The 20,230-nt window shown below is 30.0% G+C and overlaps 2 protein-coding genes across 3 annotated transcripts; both read left to right on the forward strand.

Annotated features, from left to right (window-relative positions):
- Positions 1-1,927: 1,927 nt before the first annotated feature.
- On the forward strand, positions 1,928-5,952 carry LOC126839767 (protein SERAC1-like). The gene is given in 13 exon segments (XM_050575174.1): positions 1,928-2,186; positions 2,258-2,452; positions 2,517-2,638; positions 2,695-2,787; positions 2,955-3,090; positions 3,388-3,531; positions 3,586-4,111; positions 4,170-4,331; positions 4,415-4,545; positions 4,804-4,962; positions 5,042-5,188; positions 5,284-5,350; positions 5,889-5,952. Coding segments are annotated over 13 exon segments (2,205 nt in total).
- Positions 5,953-11,726: 5,774 nt separating this feature from the next.
- On the forward strand, positions 11,727-18,988 carry LOC126839655 (uncharacterized). 2 transcript variants are annotated; one of them, XM_050575065.1, is made up of 13 exons: positions 11,727-11,780; positions 15,772-15,838; positions 15,916-15,948; positions 16,037-16,099; positions 16,441-16,506; positions 16,836-16,865; positions 17,084-17,113; positions 17,202-17,231; positions 17,452-17,481; positions 17,636-17,689; positions 17,748-17,777; positions 18,124-18,210; positions 18,535-18,988. In XM_050575065.1, exons 2-13 carry the CDS (start codon positions 15,778-15,780, stop codon positions 18,825-18,827), a joined length of 807 nt encoding a protein of 268 aa, XP_050431022.1. In that variant the 5' UTR covers positions 11,727-11,780; positions 15,772-15,777; the 3' UTR covers positions 18,828-18,988. The 2 variants fall into 2 exon arrangements, with proteins under 2 accessions (XP_050431022.1, XP_050431023.1); XM_050575066.1 differs by lacking the exon at positions 16,441-16,506.
- The last annotated feature ends 1,242 nt before the right edge of the window (positions 18,989-20,230 follow it).

The following is a 20,230-nucleotide window of genomic DNA, read 5'->3' on the forward strand; positions in this document are numbered from 1 at the left end:
CAAATGAAATGAATGCAGAATGAGAACAGTTCGTATAATAATTTAATGTACCAACCATCGCCATAGACCAGACAAATCGAAATGACGCGACGCGACGTTGCCAAGTCATCGGTAAAAACCCTCCGAAATTCAAAAATAGTTTGTCAGCATTTATTTTTTTGTTCACTTAGCTCATTTAAAATAATACAAATAGATTAATTTAATATAAAAATGTATTATACATTTTAAATATATTTACAGAAACAACTAAAATGACTATTAACAGTATATTGCCGTGCTATGACATAATATAATATATTTTATCCTTGACATAAGGTAATTGAGGGATGTAATGTATGATATTATTATTATTATATTATAATATACGTATAAACGTAAGAGTGTTCCTTAAGCAATACGCATGGGCAAAAAAATTCTTATTTAACTCAGGTCTCAACCCCCTCCCCCTCCCCCCAAATGTGTGTCTATTAAATATATTAGGTACAAAACTAGACTAAATACAAATTCAAACAACGATTTTAAACCGTCGTATTATAGGTGTAATCGGAAATTTGAAGCTAAACACTAGTTTTGATAAGGAATTAGTTATTTTTTCTACTGAACATTTTTTATTTTGTAAAATATCTCTTGTAAATAATTGTAATAATATCATAAAATATTCGTAATCTAATATTAAACATTAGATTACCATTATTCATATTTCGAGTGATAATCGAACTATTTTTATTATGTAATTCAAATTGATTTTTTATCATCTCTATTTTAGTAGTTCATAGTTTATTATATAATTGTTCAATATTTAATATCATTAACATTAGACCTATGGATGAAATCGAGGTATTAAAAATAACAAAAGAATGTAAAGACTAATTAAAAGGATTTTAAGATTAAGAAAGTTGGCTCAAAAACAAACTCAACTACTGAATACGGAGCATTTTAAATTCGAAATACGTTTTAAGAAAATACCGTTAATATTTGTAGCTGCCTACTGATATAGCATCAGCAATTTCATTGCGCAGCATTAGTCCAAAGGCATACACATTTTTGCGTGGAAGAAAAAATTATCCCCTCCTTGGTCACTATAAAAATTGTATAAGGTCAACGACAGGGGCCCAATTAATATGAGTTTATGGAGAGATTTGAAAATATCTATTGATAATGTGTCTTTTCCACACTCGATTACATCGCACAGTATTTATGTATTTGCTGATGTGCCACACATGTTAAAGTTGGCTAGAAATCATTTTTTGACGAGTAAGGAAGTCCTTAAATTTAATTGACAGTGAAGCTTGAATAATATAATTTTTAAACTAAATTTGCAGAGGATTCGTTTTACCAAATAAAAAGTTTGTAGGCAAAACGATTATAAAGGAATTAATACCCATCAATGATCGAAATGATTTTAAAATTGCTCACAAAATAAGTGAGCGTAATATTTCGGTTGAGGGAACGTCACGAATAAATGTAAGAATGGCAAAACACATTTTGAGTGCATCGGACACACTTCTTCCTTTTCAAAAAGGTGAGATTTTAAAATTTGTGAATTTTTGTTAACAGTTTTTTTTTTTTAGGAACTATAATATCTAACAATTTATTCGTTAATAAAATTATGAGATGATGTAAGCAGCAGATATGACGTCGATTATGTTACATAAACCAGGATTTACTTGAAAATACCTTCAGTTATTTGAAAGAGATGTCTGGTAGAGTAAGTACCGCAATGAACAGTATATTTTACTTGTGTCAAATTCGTTATTAGTTATTATCACAACAAACACGTAATAACCCATAGAGTTATTTCCATGGTGATAACACACGATACGTTAACAACATAATCATCAACGCGAAATACCTTTATCACTTTTGTTATTGTTGTTCAAAATAAAAAAATTACGTTGGATCGTACGACATTCTATGGTATGGCGTAATGTACAAATTGGTACCGGTCGGAAATTTTCAAAAAGCTCTAATTCACTTACCCGCTTTTATTTCCGATAAACATGCTCGATTTCATTTGTATGCCAAGTCTGTTGCTCTGTGCACGGTGGCCGGTAGCTTAGGATGGTTCGGATACCAAATCCATCAGACGGCTTACTCTATTCGAAACATTGTTCAAAAAGATGCTTTCTTGCTGAACAACCACAAAACGCCAGAGTATATTTTCTTGAATAAGGCTCTGTATACAGGTGAGGTGCAGCAAAAATAAAATAAATCACATTTCACTTTTGCTACGGTGTTTATTTGAATTCTTGTTTAGATCTCGATAAATACCGTATCATCGACAGTAACGGTCTACTGCAACCGACAAATCCACTTGTATATTTTTTCCAGACATGGGACAATATAAAGTTCAAAAAAGCCGTGAAACTATTGGAATTGGGCAATAAGTGTAATAATCCAAACATTTCTTTAGCGGCCACTCATCGTCTAGCGACAATGGCTTATTTGAAAGGTAGTGAAAATAAAATCTACCTATACTCTTGAATAATGTTTAAACTAAACATTTTTTTTTTTAGATGCTGATTGTCAAGACATAGTGCAGATGAGCAAAGCACATACTATGGTTGGTTTTGCTAGGACTAATAATGTACATCAGAGTTTTTTTTTACCTACTCAAAAATCTCGTTGGACTAAAAACGTAATAGTTGTACGTACATAGTTCTGGTTTAAATTATTAACACCTTAATAATTTAGGAAACTTTGAGTAAATTGCGTGAACTGTTGATTAAACTAAACGGAATGAGTGAGCACACGTGTCTGTCTTTTTTTGTTGCTTTTGCATTTAAAGTAAGTACCGTCAAACCGGCCAACTGGGTAATTATAGGTAATTTGGGGCATGTGGGTATAATTATACCTATAATTACCCAAATTACCCATAATGCTCCAAGTTGGCCGGTTTGACTGTAAAATAATGTTTTCAAAAGTATCATATCAAGACTTAATTTTATATTTAGGATCACACACACGAGTATTTTCATCCAGAAGACGTACCACCCGATTTTAGGAGCATGCACGTGGACAATGATAATATATTCCAGTTATGTATTAGTGCATTACGTCATCATTGTAGTAATGAAAAAAATGTAACAGGTTTGTTATTCGATAAATTTCCGACATCTGTAAGCTTTCAACGGCCTTCGTAGTACATCATAATATTTTTTATATAAGACCATTGATTATACATATTATATATGTTCCACCAAGACAAATTTCACTACTGTACACCGACATAGGGCAATGGAAAAGATACTACTAGCGCTCGTCCCGTGTCGGCGTACAACATTAATATTTGTCTCGGCGCGCCATCTATAATATTTATAATCAATAACAGAACTAATAGAATGTTTTCAATTAATCATTGTACTCATTAAATTATTTTTCTTACAGATATGGTAAAACAAGGTGGATTACTTATTTTAATGGCCATCTACCAACTATTAAAGGACGATCAAAATATAGCTGAAGAGATCAGTCAACTATTAACAGCTGCCTCTTTGTATTCAAATCTTTGCGAAGATATCTTTCTAACAGGTATTTTTTAATATCATGGGCTATGTATTTGAATTTTATAACTGATAATTTTAGGATGGATCAGTGTGCTGTTTGATTGGAAAAACCACCACAACTTTAGAGTTAAGTCGTGGGCCAACACAACACTATTAAATTTAGACAATAAAGATCCCGTTAATGGTAGTAACCTCTACAGCAAAAACACAGTTTTGTTGTACCCTAAAAACCGAAACCAACAAGATGCCAAAATCGATGTTGTCCTCGTTCACGGTCTATTGGGTGGTGTCAGTTTCTCTTGGCGTGAAAAAGATCTGCACACCAACAAACCACTTGGAATTCTCGGTATGCAATTTAAAAAATATTGATATTATAAAAAATGCATTGATCCAATATTCTGTTTAGGGGCTTATAAATCTGAAACTCTGAGATCGTATACTTCATTAAAAAAGTCCGTTGGTGAAGATATACAAGATTATTTAGAAAATTATACTGAAGTGGAAGATCGGGAATGGGACGAAATCGGTAATGACTTTGAATTCGTAATGAACGATTTGCCTATTAATGACAATATCAAAGGAAACGAACCCTACACATTAGACGGGTAAATTATTTTAATTTTAATACTCTAACGGTTATTTTGAATCATTATTTATGTATAGATCTTTAGCGACAGTACGAAAAAATGCCTCGTGTGAAGGGTACAGTCAGTGTTGGCCGTCTGACTGGTTACCCATAGACCAGGATGGTCTTCGTGTAGTTGGTGTTAACTATAGTTCGACTTTATCCGAATGGTTGCCTTCATGTCCTTTAAAATCAAGAAAGTATGAGTTCCCTTTTGTGTATTCAAATTCATTATATTATATTTTTATAATACATATGTTTTACACTTGTATTTATGTGTTAGACAGCGAACACTAGAAGGACGAGCTGAAAAGTTAATGAATCAACTGTTAGCGATTGGTATTGGAGACAGACCAGTGATATTTCTTGCACATTCTATGGGTGGACTTCTTGTAAAAAGCATGTTGGTTGCGGGTGAATTTATTTGATATTCTAAGGGCCTGTTAGACATCTACACGTTTTTATACATTACTTAAGCATAACATTCCCACCTATGCATAATATGGGCCTACCATATGCATTAAATGTGTAATGGGCCGATCGCATTAATGTAAACAAAGATTATTTTTACAATTTGTAGCAATGTTACATAGAGTTCATTTTAGAAGAAAAAAAATCAGTCACCGTTAGTTATTATTAATCTGTAAAAATAATTTTATGAAATTTGTTCAGCACGTAACAGTAGTGACCCAAATGTGAGAAAACTTTTTGAGAAGACACGTTCAGTATTTTTTTTTAGCACTCCTCATCACGGTTCTCCGTTGGCCACTCTCAACACTGCGTATAGATTTATTTTGTGGCCATCAGTCGAAGTAGATGAACTTAGAACTGGTTGGTTAAATCTTAACAATAATAAGAACCGCTTGGTTTAAAAATGGATCTAAATTAAAAAATAAATACATTTTTTTAGATTCGCCAAAATTAGTGTCTCTTCATGGCGAATTTCTTAAATGCTTAGAAGAAAACCCAATGAAAATAGTGACTTTTGCCGAAAGTCTTCCAACAGAGTTCACTGCTTTGAAAGTACCGATTTTATGTGTTCCTGTTCAAGCAGCCAGTAAGACTATAATGACACACAATTTTTACCTAATATTTAAACCTGAAGTTATGAATAATTATGAATTAATTTGTCATATACTATTTATTACTTAGACCCTTCAGTTGGAGAGCTTTATGAATTGCCGTTGAACCACATGTCTATCTGCAAAGCCGAATCTAAGTTAGTTGTTAAATAATTATTTCAATAATTGACTATTTTAGATCAATGATTATAATATATTTATATTATATTTTAATGTTGCATCTATAAGCAAATTTAGATTTGCAATTAACTTGACAATCAATTATTTTTTTACATTTTGCAACTTTTTACAGTTGATTATTTTTATTTTTTTTTGGAAAAAAAAACAAATAATTTAACGAAAGCTAGATTTTTACAAGTGACTCCTAAGTATAATCATAAAAATCTTGATTTGAGCATATAAAATTGAGCGGAGAAATTTACCTTTTATACAGATCAAATTGTATTATTATTTTTGTGACTTTAATGAATTATTTGGGATTAACTGTCTTTTGACCAAATTTGTTTTGGCCAAGTTTCCGGAAATAAAAATAAAATAAAATAAATACTCGTATGGCATTATTGACCGGGAAAGAGGCACTATAGTATAATATAATGGGTATTTTTTTAAAACTTTTAATGTTGTTTTAAAGTTTACTATATTATAATATTTATAAACATTTTTTTGTTTTTTTAGGTTGTCATTTGTTTACCAAAAAACTTTGTCTGTGATAAATACAATTGCTGCTTACAGTAACTAAGATGAATGAAAAGTTTTCATTAAGTATAGCCGTTAGTGAATACTTTATTTTATATAATTGACCAAACTAAATAATGTTATGATTAGCTCATACCCGACTACTTAGTGATATTAGTTTAAGTTAATTGTTATTACTTAATACCACAGTATTGACATTTTATAATTTAATCGAGTATAAATTGATTTTAATACACTATGAATTTGAATGTTTGATAAAAAATGTTTGTATTACTATGTACTTTGTCCATACGTGTTATTTTTATTTTTGAATCGCCTCTATCCATAAATCGCGTGCGTCTAATGCGTTTGGGTACAGGAAATAGTTCCTGAAATATTATTTTTATTATTCTATTGTACTAAATAAAATATTTCTTGTCTTTATTTACGCTTTAAAAGTAATATAGAAACAAATATTTTATATTGCTGAAGTTTGTTATCTCAAAACCATATTGTAAATTAATTAATTTTTTAATATATTTATATTATTTATTACATATTAATATGGTTACACGAAAAATAGAACAATATATTGTTAGATTTAAGTTGCAATTAAATATATTAATGAAGCTAGTTAGGATGTACAAGAGGAACGATCATCATACATTAAAAAGTTTAACAAAATGGAACCGCTAATAACTATTTTGAAAATATTTTTTACCTATGTTTTTCCAACAATTTGGAATTTTTTACTTGATTCTTTTCCCTTTTTTTACATCTATTTAATTACGATAAAGACAATTTTCAAATGATTACCGTTACATAAAAAAAAATGTAGATACCAAATTTTACAATTTGCCCGTTAATATATTTTGAACCAAGACGTATAGTTTTTTTATGTGTTTATTTAGCCATCGCAGCTGTATCGCAAAAATAAAAGACATTCTTCTCAAGTATAGCATAATAACAGCCGTCAACAAAAGTCACCGATTGTTTAAAATCGTTACACTGTTTTGCACAATAGTTATTGTTACTCTAAGTAATTAGTATGGGAAAAGAATCAATATATCGACTGTTATAAATCGGTCAAAATTTTCTTTAAAAAGTCGACATTCATGGTATAGTATTAAGTATGGTATGGTACTTCAAACCCTTAGGAAATGTACTATGCCTTTTCAGTCGTTATTTGGCTATATTTGTTTCCTTTTACTACTTTTTGCGCATCGATAAAGAAAACAAAATGATTAATCGTTGTAAAGCAAACACCTAATATTAATAAAACGTTTACCTTCAAGTATAGGTAATATTACGAAAACATGTTATTCTGATATTTTCGATAAATCAAAATACACTAAAAATTGATAGATTCATTAAGGACAGGACACTCATATTCTCTTAAAATAATAGCATATTTGTAGTTTTTATAATCGGAGACACTTAATATAGTTAGTAGTTAATTTGTTGGTAGTTAATTTCCAATATTATAAAATTACTAAACATTTACATTTTTTTTCACAGCTCAGATTTACAGAATCTTAGTGGTACTAGAAAAAAAAATTAAACTTCACTCCACCCTTCCTCCTTAAATTTTTAAGCTAAAGAGCTCCAAAGGTAATTATCCAAATGGGGGTTCGACCAGTCTACTATTCAGAAAATTATTCTTAGTTTAAATAGTATGTTAAAGTTATACGTCACAGATATACGTTATAGAAAATTCTTGAAACATTTGTTTTACATACTAACTAAAAACTATGTTTTCATCATAGTTCGAAACGGGATGCGTACAACTAGTATTTTTTAAAAGCCGTTTTTATATTTTCAAAAAATCAACTTCTTGCTGCATCGTTCGTTTTACTCCAAAATCAAAAGAAAAAGAAAATTTTACCAAATCAAATTTTATTTTTCTTTATCTTATTTTACAACGTGTAACCATTTTTAATATCAATTTTTTTTGTTTTTTTGAAAATTTAACCGTACTTATTCCATCTTTAAACTATGATGAAAACATTTGGTCCGAGCGTCCAATAAAACAAGTTTTATCAATCTTAAAAATACCCATTGCTTCGTGTTCCGCTCAATTGCAAAATATTTAAAATGACAGTGACCATTAAAGATAGTGAACAATTTTCAACGAATTAGGGGTCTCATTTTAGGCCAATACAAACCAATAAGTCGTTAATGACAAGACCATGACATAGGTGTATACATTTTTTTAATTGTTAGAGAGTTGGCATGTGGCATTTAAAAGTATAATTTTCTATGAAAGTATTATTTATCGAATTTTGGCCTAACAGTTAACACGAAAATACATTTATCTTACTTTAGAAAAACACTTGGGTGCTGTGGCCTAGGTTTACATTTACACTGTTTACATAAATGAAAATATACCCCGAATATACTCCGTTAAGTTCACGGAAGTGTACTTAACAACTTCCCAAAGTTTCACGGCGGTTGGATGAATGGTGTACTAATGCATAAAGGACAAACAAAGACACAAACAAGAATAATGTGGTATGGCTTTTATAAAATGTGTAATAAATATAATATCTGTTGTTTTTCTTTTTTAAACCGATAAATTTGCTACATGAGTGATCATGATATTTTTTGCGTTAAGTATAAAAACATTTTTTTTCGAATTATTTGAACAATACATGTGCACATTTTTTTTCTACTTATTTACCGCGTCTTTAGACGTGTAAGAGGCCCTCGGTTCGGTTAGGGTGTTTTTCAGTTCTTGACAAAGTCTACACGATGTTTACCGTTTTGCAAATGACATGTCCTATAAACTACGCTGTGTATTCTATCTACGGTATATGACACATTAGGAAATGTGTCAATGCTAGTCTTCAGTATAAAAACACTCGATATATGCATGCCAATATAGAAAAAAAATGTTTGCATAGTATGTTATTTCCCCGATTCTGCAAATATGATAATTCCAAATATCTTATCAGTCTCACAGAGTTGAAATAATAATTAATTATAAATAAAGCAAAAGAAAATCACATTTTAGCTTTCTATAAAATTTCCAGATTAGAGAGCAATGGTGAACATAATTATTTATATTTTGGCAATTTATTGAAAATAACAATTAATTAGATAGATATGTTTATCATCTAGCATAATTAAAGGAAAAGGAGGCTGGTATTTCATAGAGAGAGCAGGATGATAGCTATCACGGGGAAGTAGATAATCAGGAGATTTCTTAACTGATGCACCTCGGAGGTTTGAAAAAAGTAAATCGAGCAGGGACCTAGAACGCTTGCTAATTGTATTTAATTGAAGAAAGTCCATGCTGATAAACAGATCACCAATTAAAGAAGACTCGTTGTTGAACGTACTGGTGTAAATTAGCCCTTGGGTAACGGTATTCCAAGACACTCCTGGAGGGTTGAAGGCCCCACAAAATATACGAAGTTCACAGTTTGCTAACTCCCAGATAATGTTGACGGAATTTACATAGCTATCATATAATGATTTTTTGCACAAATATAATAATACTACACTGATAAGAGCTGAGGGGCCATTATGAATGGAAAACCAAATAAATAGTTGTTCAATATTTAATACACCAGTGGAAACAAGCTTTGGATTAAGAGATTCCTTAACGGCGATTAGAAAATCTACCATCACGGGTGCGAGTACAGATTACTGTCACATCTAAATATATTATGTAACCGGTAAAATTTAGTTCAGCTTTGTTTATATCTTCAGAGAGCCATGTCTCTGTGAGTGCGAAAATGTCATAGGACAAAAGAATAAAGTTGGAATGCAAATTGATTAAATTTGATCTGCGGCCTCTAACATTCTGATAATATAGACTTAGATTTACATAATATTATTTAACGGTGAATGGTAAATTTTAGAAAATTTATCATTGAATAAATAAAAGTCTTGGATAAAATTATCTAATGAGTAATTAACATTATTACAAAAAAATACATTTAACGTTTACCGAGGATATTAGATGATGACAGTCTGTGTGAATGAAAGTATCATCCTCTTGTTTTTTGTAGAAGTGGTTCCGACTTTCGGTATTCCATTTTCAAATATTACACGCAAACCGGATTCACCATCAGTAGCTTGCGTTGCAATAGGGTTTTATCACTAGCCATTCGAAAAACATCAGGAAAAAGAGTACCGGAGCGCTTTGCAGTGTTATATGAAGACAGTAGGAGCATCGCAGATTCTTTGCTATTAATTGCTGAAAATTCAGAACGCAGTAATCAAGTCTTCATTAGAGACAAGAGCAGAAGTGTTGGCTTTAGTAAGACTGGACGAAGGTTTTGTAGGTTTAAGTCCAATTTAGGATACCCCGTTTATCTTCGTTGAACCCCAGCGCCAAGGCGTCCCATAAGAAGCATAGCTTCAAAATAGACAATAATTAACTATGATAGTACATGATGTTTATTTGATAGTGATTTATGAGTTATGACATTCAGTAATAATAATTCTGGGAAACTTGTGCTCTCCTCCCCCCCCCAATATGCTCCGACCTCACCATGCTCTTTAAGATATATACAAATGTATATAAATAAATATATATTATTACAAATTTAATTTTGATAATTAAACGTTTATTATATTGAATTAACTTTTACACTAAGCATGTTTAATTTGAAAAATAGTGGAATTAATTTATTTTTTTTTCTTAAAAGTGGTGGAAAGTATTCTTTTTTTTTTTACTATAGTTTTTTTAATTAAAATAGGTGTAGCTAAAGTATATTCTATAGTGTAAATCTATTATACGTACAATTAGTTTTATATTTATTCTAACAGAAAAATAATTTTTAGGGACAAAAAAATAATATGAAATTTTGGAAACAACAATTTGCACAATGTCAACAAAATGAACGGTAGTGAATCGACCTCAATCGAGCAAAAAATAAATTGTTTTTCGGTGAAATATTTTCGTATTCGAATAAATGTGTACAAATAAGAAAAACTACAACAACAACCACAAAATACACTAAAACAATTTCGTTTTAAAGGAAAATGAATAGATTTTCAAAACTGCGCGTCGATAAAATATCTGTTTATATCTCATATTGCACAGGGAGAAACATTTACAAAAAATACCGCCTATAGTATACGGTTTTGATAGTAAAAAACGAAATCCAAGAACCCGTGAAATAAAAAAAATTCTAAAAAGTATGGGTTCATTGTAGAAAAAAACCAAATCTTACAAATAAAATAATATTATTTAACAAAATAATGTTACTGTAAAATTGTAATCAATACAGCCTATTAAATAATAATGGCCTTTGGAATGTTTGAGAACATTAATTCTTTATTTATTAACGAATTTGTAAGTACGTAGAAATAGAAATTGATGTCCGCATCACGCATTGTTCAATTAAACTACTTTTTTAATTTTTTATCTGAAAGATAGCTAGACTTGGATTATAACAACATTACTTTAAGACATATTTAGGTGGCTCGACACCGTGGGTGGTGTAGCCGAAAACCCCCTTAGGAACCGCTGTGTACTGACTTCCACATACCGTAGACGGTATGTTGACGGTATATTATCAAGTCATAATACAATGCACGTTATTTGAATTTCAATACCGTTAGAGTTTTTAGAATTTCAATCATTGTAACCGTTGAAACAGTTTTTGTAAAACCATAATACAATTTAAAAAAAATACTATTCCATCTAATAAAATATTTTTCTTATTTAAATGTATTGCATAGAAAAAAATAGTCCAAACTCTGCTTTCTAAGTAATGTTTGTACAAGATAAATCACACAAAAAAAAATGAACCGGTTGTGCCAATAAATGAACATAATATTTACATTGCACACGTAAGTCGCAAGCAGTACATTTAGTTTCGAAATCTGATCAAGTCGATTGTTGTCCAAGAGTCTCCTACCAACTCCACAATTTAAGTAAGTGTTTTTATAAAACTCTAAAAATTTTAATAACGCTAAAAACGCATGGCCTAAAGATTCAAAAGCTATAGCGTTAAAGAAAAATAATAATGATTTTTTATTGCTAGTTATTTTTTTATCGTTTCTTTTATCGTTTTACATCGTCATCATCAATCATCGTTTTACACAATCCACATTTTGAAGAGAATTATATTATAAATTTTGGTATTGTTTGATATTTAGCTTAAAGTGTACTAAATGATACCTCACAAAAGTAGATCTTATTACGTGTACAACCAAGATTAAAATATAATTTTAGAAATATTTAGCCAGCCCCAAGTCAAAAATGCTATATTCAGCAAAATGATTAAGACATTTCCATTATAACTCAAAAAGTTTTAACAATACAAAGATAAAAAAAAATAACTCTGTAGGGAACTAAATTCATATACGTGCACAATTTTATTTTTAAACACTTTTTTTCAATCGAAAAAAAAAATTTCTAAATTAAAAACATTTAAAAATAATTTTTTTTTTCTTTGATATAATTTAAAAAAAAAAACATTAGTAATTTTCTAATTTAAAAAAAAATGCATTATAAAACAGCAAAAAAATGTTTTTAGTTTTGGCGGTTTTAAAACAAAACGCTAGAAACAAATTTGTACACGTTTTTTAGAAAGAAATTAATACCCTCCAAAAACAAGATTTTTATTTATGAGTCATGATGGAAAAACTAAATCATTTGGCTGAATATTCCTTTTTTGACTTGGACGAAATATTTTTGTACTTTATTATCAAGACGCTACTTTTGTGATCTATTATGAAAACGATTTATAAAATTGAATTTTGACATTTTCATGTCTTAGCTCTGGCACATAACCGAAAAAAGCGTTACCATAAAAGCGTTACCAAAAGAGCGTTACCACACGAAGATGGGTTGGAGGTGGAAATAGGGGTAGGAGATAAGGGGTGGGGGATGGATAGGGTTGGGGTTAGGGACAAGAGATAGGGGTGGGAGATAGGGGTGGGGTATAGGAGTAGGGGATAGGGGTAAGATATAGGAGATAAGAGATATGATGTACGTTCAACGTTCAAATTAGAACTAAATAATAAATTCAAAACAGTTTAATTCTCTATATATTAAACTATGTTAAGTTACTTTTGGCCAGATAATAAACACTACAATTTTAGCCAGAAACATGATTGTACATAATTTTTTAATCTCCTTGGCTTATGCTGTAACTGGAAGCTCCATGTAATTTTTTTTTTAAATTATAATTCCACAACTAATCTATATTTATTCGGTACTTCAACGGGACATGAAAATGCTCTTTCGTGGATGCAGACTCGGCTGAAAAACTTTTTGCAGTTTTCTAAATCGTTTTCACAATAAAGTAAATATTTTATACAAAAGTAAATATTTTGGCGTATACAACCAAGATAAAAATAAACATGTATGTTAAAAAAAAAATAGCCTAAAGTCAGTCCAAGTCAAAGAAGCAAAATGATTAAGAAAGTCCATTGTAACTAAAACAGTTTCAGCAGTACGTTGATTTAAATTTAAAAAAAAATAACTTCGCCAAAAATTAAATTTTAAAATTAAAAATATGCAAAAATTAGTTTTTTTAAAATTTTAATTAGTTTTTGAGAAAAATAATAGTAATTTTCCAAAAAAAAAAAAACTATTATAAAACAAACAACATAAAAACAGGATTATGGAAATTGGCAAATAATGACTTTTATATTGATAAGAGCGTGGCTTCAATTTAGACTCTAGATAAGAAATATCTATAATATTTAATAAAAAAAAAAAATTTTAACGCTAAAATGAAGGAAAAATCGATTTTCTTGTCTGACATACTAAAAAGCACTTATAATTTAATGCTTCTTCGATAAACTGTATACACTTTATAAATCTAATTTTTTTTTTTTAATAATTATTTTTATAATTTTTTCTGGCTTAGTGTCATCTAAACTTAGAGTTAATTTACAATACAAATATGTCGGTTTTAAATAAGATCACTATTTACAATAAAATAAAAAGAAGGAAAACAAATAGTACGTTGGATAACGAAGTTACTTAAACTACTAAAACATGTCTAGTGTTATTTACAAATATAAGATAAAAAGTTCAATTTCAAAGTATAAGAAGGAGACAAATAACGAAAATATGTTTATAATCTTAAAAGATAATCCGGTGGGGGCGTCCGCGTTTTAGTCTTCGTCCAGTGGGCTGATTACCAAGATAGTAGTACTGTGCTCCACTAGCGTTCTTCAGTTGGTCGAAGAAGTTTATTGTTAGTTTTTTAATGTAATCATTTATTGGTGGAAGCTGAAAGTCTGCGTGAAGTGCGTCATTTCGAACAAACCAGGAGGCATTTGAGATGGTTCTTAAGATTTTGGATTGGAAGATTTGAATTTTGTTTAAGTGAGTCTTGGCGCAGTTACCCCACACAGGAGCCGAGTACAATAACAAAGGTCTTAAGGTTTGCTTGTACAGCATGAGGAAGCATTTCCAACTTGGGGATGTTTGTCGATTTATTAGAGGATAGAGTATTTTCAGTCTATGGTAACGTTGTTGTAGTTTTAAGGATACATGAGGGTTCCAGGTTTAATTTTTATCCAGAATTACACCGAGGTATTATATATTAGAGAACCAAGAGATGCTATCACTATTAAGTCTTATGATGGGGACGTTTTTTCGGACGACGTAATGAAAATAGAACTGCTGTGCTTTTTGAGGGGTTCAAAATTATTTTCCATTTTTTAGCCCATAATTGAAGTCTGAATTGCTGTCGAGGTGAGTTTAAATATTTTGAGTTAAAGCTTCAGCGTCACTAGAACCTGCAAATATTACACTGTCATCCGCATATAATGCTACTTCCGTATTATTCGTTGTTGGGAAATCGAAGACGTATAGGTTAAATAGTAAAAGGGGAAATTTTGAAACCTTGAGGTACTCCTGCTTTTATATATTTTGTTTCCGATGTCGTTTCATTTATACGAAACGCGAAACAACGATAGAAAATGTATGATTTAATTAGATTAAAAATAGCTGTCGGAGTGTATTTTTAATTTCTAAAGAAGACCGTCATGCCATACACGGTCAAACGCTTGACCTATGTCTAAAAAGACAGCTCCTGTATGGTGTTTTTTTTGTCAAAGCCATTGCTTATATGTTCAGTAAAACGCAGTAAATTGTTGTATAGTTGAATGTTTAGGTTTCAATCTAAATTAGTGGTGAGGTATCTATATCGGTTAGGTGAGAAAATAATCTAGAATAAATTATTGTTTCGAATATTTTCGAGATTGAAGACAAAAGGCTAATGGGCCGATAAATATATAAAAAAAAATTGTTTTAATTATCAGTGTTTTTTTGTTCAACGTTAAAATAACCCGTCTACAGTGAACAAAAAGTAAATTTTCAAAATAAAACTTTATTATTCAGTATAAATGTTATGTCGAAATTAAGAAAAATTGTTTTGCATGTTTTAATTGTTTATTTTTACGATTTTAAAACAAAACGCTAGAAACAAATTGGTACACCTATATTACATTAGACGCCTGAAAATTAAGTATATAATGTCACTTCATAATATCGAATTTTAATAACAACATTTAGTTAAATACTAATTTTTCTAATTATCATTTTGAATAGTATAATTTAACTTTTTCATACAATGCAACTGAAATTATTGTTAACAGACCTGTTCTTACTTTGTCTATCCTCAATATGGTGAAATAACTGTAATATTGGCCAAATCAAATACCTTTCGAGATAGATTTCTACCTTTGTTTACATAAAAATCAATTTAACGGTCTAGGAAATATTGTGGGTCTGGTAAAAAGATGTATAAACACATATACATATATAAATATATATATATATTTATTTATTTATCATATTGAAAATGTCTTGCAAAATCATACCTAACCTAACCTTCTCGTCTCTACCCAAAAGGCAACTATGACTAATATAAAATGGTTTTTGATTTATTATTATTCGCAGATAATAATGAAACTCTCCAGTTTATTAATATCCTTTCTATTCCTTGCGGGTGTTTTGGCAGATGATGGTAATTATTTTATTTTCACAGTTATCAACTTAAGGTACTTAAAATTTGAAAAAATGTAATGTTTCACTTTTTCACAGAATCGGTTTATATGGATAATATTTTCACTTCAAGTCAGTTAAATTTTATATTATAAACAAATGATTTTTAAGTTTTTAAAATAAACTGTTTTATACAATTTTTTTTAATTATGAATCTCAGCTGAACTCATCAAGAATATTTATTTTAAGAGTTATTTAACAACAAGTGGTACACCTATAATAAGTAAGATACTATACTTAAAATAATATACTAATATATATAGAAGCTTTGTTATATGTATCTAACTGTCAAGTTATAATTAAATAAAAATGTTAGTTGTTATTAATAGCTAAGAAAGGTGCACCAGGTATTTAGAACAGTGAACAGAGCACATATCTGGTACACCATAGAGTGTATTATGCATTAACGATTTATAATTTTCTAATCGAGGGAAAAGAGTGAACTTAATGGCTACTGCTCAAAGTCGGGTTTAATATTATTCTAAACATACTGTATGTATTGTACCTAATTTTATATGATTTTATTATTTTAGTATAGCCTAAATCTTTATTTGTTTATTTTAGATGGTTTGGAGCATATTATTGAGTTTATGGTTGATGATGTCCATGAACTTGGTTTCTTGAATTTCCGTAATCATATTTATAATAATAATACAAAACATAATGGCAAAAGTAGAAAAAAATTATTTGAAAATAATATAAAAACTGCATCTTACGTTTATCTGTATGCAAAGAACGAGTGTTATAATTATTATATTTTTCATCGAAATCTAAATAGTAGCTTTATGAAAAAATACTGCATCAACTCAGCCATTACACTTCATAAGGGTTCCCTAGTCTATTTAATATAATTTTTTTTCTACTTTGACCTTCGTCTTCTAATTTATAATTACATAACGTAATAATTTATTATAGCTAATCAAATCCAATATCATTAATTTATGTAATGTGAATTTCAGAGAAACTTTGTTTTTTGATCGCTATACCGGGTAATAGTTTTTGTTAAATTTTATGAAAATATTTCCAATATTTCATTCCTATTGAATTTTTCAAAGAGACTCTCATCGTACTGAATATACAGTGGAGCATATTTCTTTCGAGTTATTAATAAACATGTTTTTTCTACCTTGAATTTCGTCTTCCTTTTTGTAATAAAATTGAACATTAAATGCAATAACATTAATTTATGTGTTCTTAATCATTTCAGACCACAAGGATAGTATATCCAATATAGCGGGTAATAATATTCATTGCACTTTATGGAAGCGTTTCCACACTGTTGTTTTATAATCTTTATGCAAACACGATTTTTGTTATAATTTCAGCTTTCCGTCGAGTTCCAGGCCAATCAGGAAGTAAAAATCCCTTTTTATATTTATTATTTCTAAATACTTTGAGAATAATCTTATGTACCTATTGACAAACACCAATATGACATATCGGTTTCATTAAAAAAAAGGGAAGGTACATTAAAATGCATTTTGTTTTAACTTTTAGAAGCCAATTATTTTCTCTATGTTATGCAATAGCTGTTTGCTATTTTTTATGCAAACAAGATTTTTGTTTTAATTTCAGTGTACGATGGAGTTTTTGGCCTAACGCAAAGTAATAACCCCTTTTAGTATTTCGTATTTATTATTTACCAATACTTTGAGACTAATCATATGTACCTATTGATAAAATATATCTATGACACACGGTTTCTATCAAACAAAAAATGTAAGTATATTATAATAATATATTTTATTTTTAATTTTAGAAGCCAATGCAATTCTCGATCAAATGATACAAGTCATAGTTATAAAACTAATAGGTAAATACCGGGTTTTATAAAATGCACAATGATTTGATGTTTAATGTGTTTGTTACAGGATATAGACCGAAAATAACTTATACTACTGGTAATTACCATTTGTTTGATATTCATAAATAGCCTCAAAAGCTTGTTTTAGAGTTGATAATTCGACTTCATTAAATTTATTAAATTTTTTATATCAGATAATGATTTTAATAAATTCAACTTTTTGTTGAGTGTGACTACAGTGTCAATGTGTAATAAATTCTTTGGGACTTCAATAGAAATAATACATTTGTGGAGTCTCAACACTAATAAGTGGTTGTACAAAAAGTTATTTGTATCACAATTCTTTGAAATGTAATGCAATAATTATGTATAAAGAGCGACTAATATATTATTTATTTTTATTATTTCTTCGCAACACGGTCATTTAATAATTATTTTTATAGAATTTGGAACATTGCAAGACATTGCAAACGAGAGAAGAGAATTAGCTGCTTTAGCATTAAAAAGTTTAATCGGACGTCGTTTATTAGGTAAATATTATTATGGAGTTGTATGGTTTATGAACGCTATAAATATATATATATATATATATATATATATAAGTTGTTTAATAGGAAAAAGTATACAGCTGATTTTAATTTTTAACCATTCACCAAATAAATTTAAACTACTAACACGTACTTTCATGTCATATAAATATCATGACAGTACAATACGGACACTATACTTAGTGTATTATTTTTATATGACTTCGTATTAACAAATAAAATAGTTTTGTCCTGCACCTATGGTAAGAAAAGTAGTAAACTAGTAAGTTTATCTTAGCATAATAAAAAAAATTTCAAATTTTTTAGGTGAACAGGTTGTAGATGATGAGGCATCTTTATCATCGAAGTGTCGTTTTCTAGGAATATACCTAAGTACACAATCACCAGATACATACATAAAAGAAGTTGATATTGAGTCAACTAGCCTTACATGTATCTTTACGGATAAAAGTAATACTATAAGCAAATACAGGAAAATTGATGGCACATGGTCACAAATAGTCTTCAATAACCAGGCAGGAGAATCACTCGAGACACAGTTACAACGTGGACGTCCACGAGTTCCACCCACACTCACATGTATTCGATTTATTATATAAAAAAATATTATTATTTATCTTATCATTGTCACTTTTTCATTATAATTTCTAAAATATATACATATAATTAAGCTGACGGGAAAAACCGTTGGTGGATTTTTTCAATAACGTATTCCACAATATACATTTTTAAGTACATAATATTGTATGCCTATTTTTATTTTACGCCATGTCTACCAATAAAACAAATAATTACCGAATAAGTAAAGTTGTATTTTTGTATCTAATCTACCTTTATTAAATGACTGAGCTGGATTGGATGACAGGGTCATTGTTAATATTTCTAATGGATAATTTAGCTTAATGGTTATTATATAAAGATTTGATATTAGAGGTACCTAACATAACCTATATGGAGTTCTAATGTCGGTGCCAAAATAAAACAGCGTAGAATAGATTATAGGGTGAAGCAAGGTATTTTCGTGGCATAAGCTATTTCGTGATCTAGTTTGTTGATCGTATCGCGTAATCCCCTATTAGAAAATTTTCTTGAAAATCACACTGATTCTTAAAACACAGTTATTTTAACAATCAGTGGGATTTTCAAGACAATTTTCTAATAGGGAATTACGCGATACGATCAACAAACTATAACACGAAATTGCTTATGCCACGAAAATACCTTCCTTCACCATATATTATAGCCAAATGAGGAAAAACAATATTCTGGCTGGACAATCACAATGGTATTGGATTGGTTTGTATACGATTTAAATAAGAACAATGTCGGGTACGAAAATTAATCCTACATGATATTTGAATTCAAAAAGAAAGTCGATTTCAATTTTTTTTTCCAACGCATTATTGTGTGCTAAATTCCAAATGTGTAAAATTGTTTATTTGGATGTGTATTGATTTAGAGCAGGGTTTTTTTGTGGGCTATTACTCATGTTTTGTTATTCACATCGCTACGAAATTAATAAAAAATAGACTGTTCTTATAAAATGTTATGTATAGTGCGTGGACAGAAGCAGAATGGAGTGACGTCCTGTTCACCGACGAGTTCCGCTTTGCCCTTTACGCATCAGATGGACGTCAAAACATCCTAAGAAGACGTGGCGAGCGTTACGCAGCCATCTGATGCGTAAAGGGCAAAGCGGGACTCGTCGGTGAACAGGACGTCACTCCATTCTGCTTCTGTCCACGCACTATACTCACGCGCGAATTCCAATCGCGCTCGCTTATGCGCTACCGTCAATGCGGGTGCATTTGCTGGTCTAAATGAATGTAGTCCATATTCTGCCAACCTTCTTCGTACTGTTTGGGCAAAAACATCCACTCCCCGAGCTGCATGAAGCCTTTGGGCTATCTGCACAGGAACAGAGCCGCGATTTCGTAATGCGTATAACTGCATAAAACGGTCGTCCACCCTATTTGTGGCCCTCTGCGGACCTGTACCAGGT

Source organism: Adelges cooleyi, unplaced genomic scaffold, assembly GCF_023614345.1.
Source record: "Adelges cooleyi isolate 19-005CV unplaced genomic scaffold, UGA_ACOO_1.1 ACOO_flye_CR_arks_rails_tigmint_CR_PRNA_307, whole genome shotgun sequence".
Lineage (NCBI taxonomy): Eukaryota > Metazoa > Arthropoda > Insecta > Hemiptera > Adelgidae > Adelges > Adelges cooleyi.

Excerpts from the sequence above, each read along its gene's own strand:
- LOC126839655 (XM_050575065.1), top strand. The coding sequence starts at position 15,778 with ATGAAACTCTCCAGTTTATTAATATCCTTTCTATTCCTTGCGGGTGTT. Across the intron at positions 16,100-16,440 it reads AAGTGGTACACCTATAATAA|ATGGTTTGGAGCATATTATT; the intron begins GTAAGATACTAT and ends TGTTTATTTTAG. Across the intron at positions 16,866-17,083 it reads TTTTTTGATCGCTATACCGG|ACCACAAGGATAGTATATCC; the intron begins GTAATAGTTTTT and ends TAATCATTTCAG.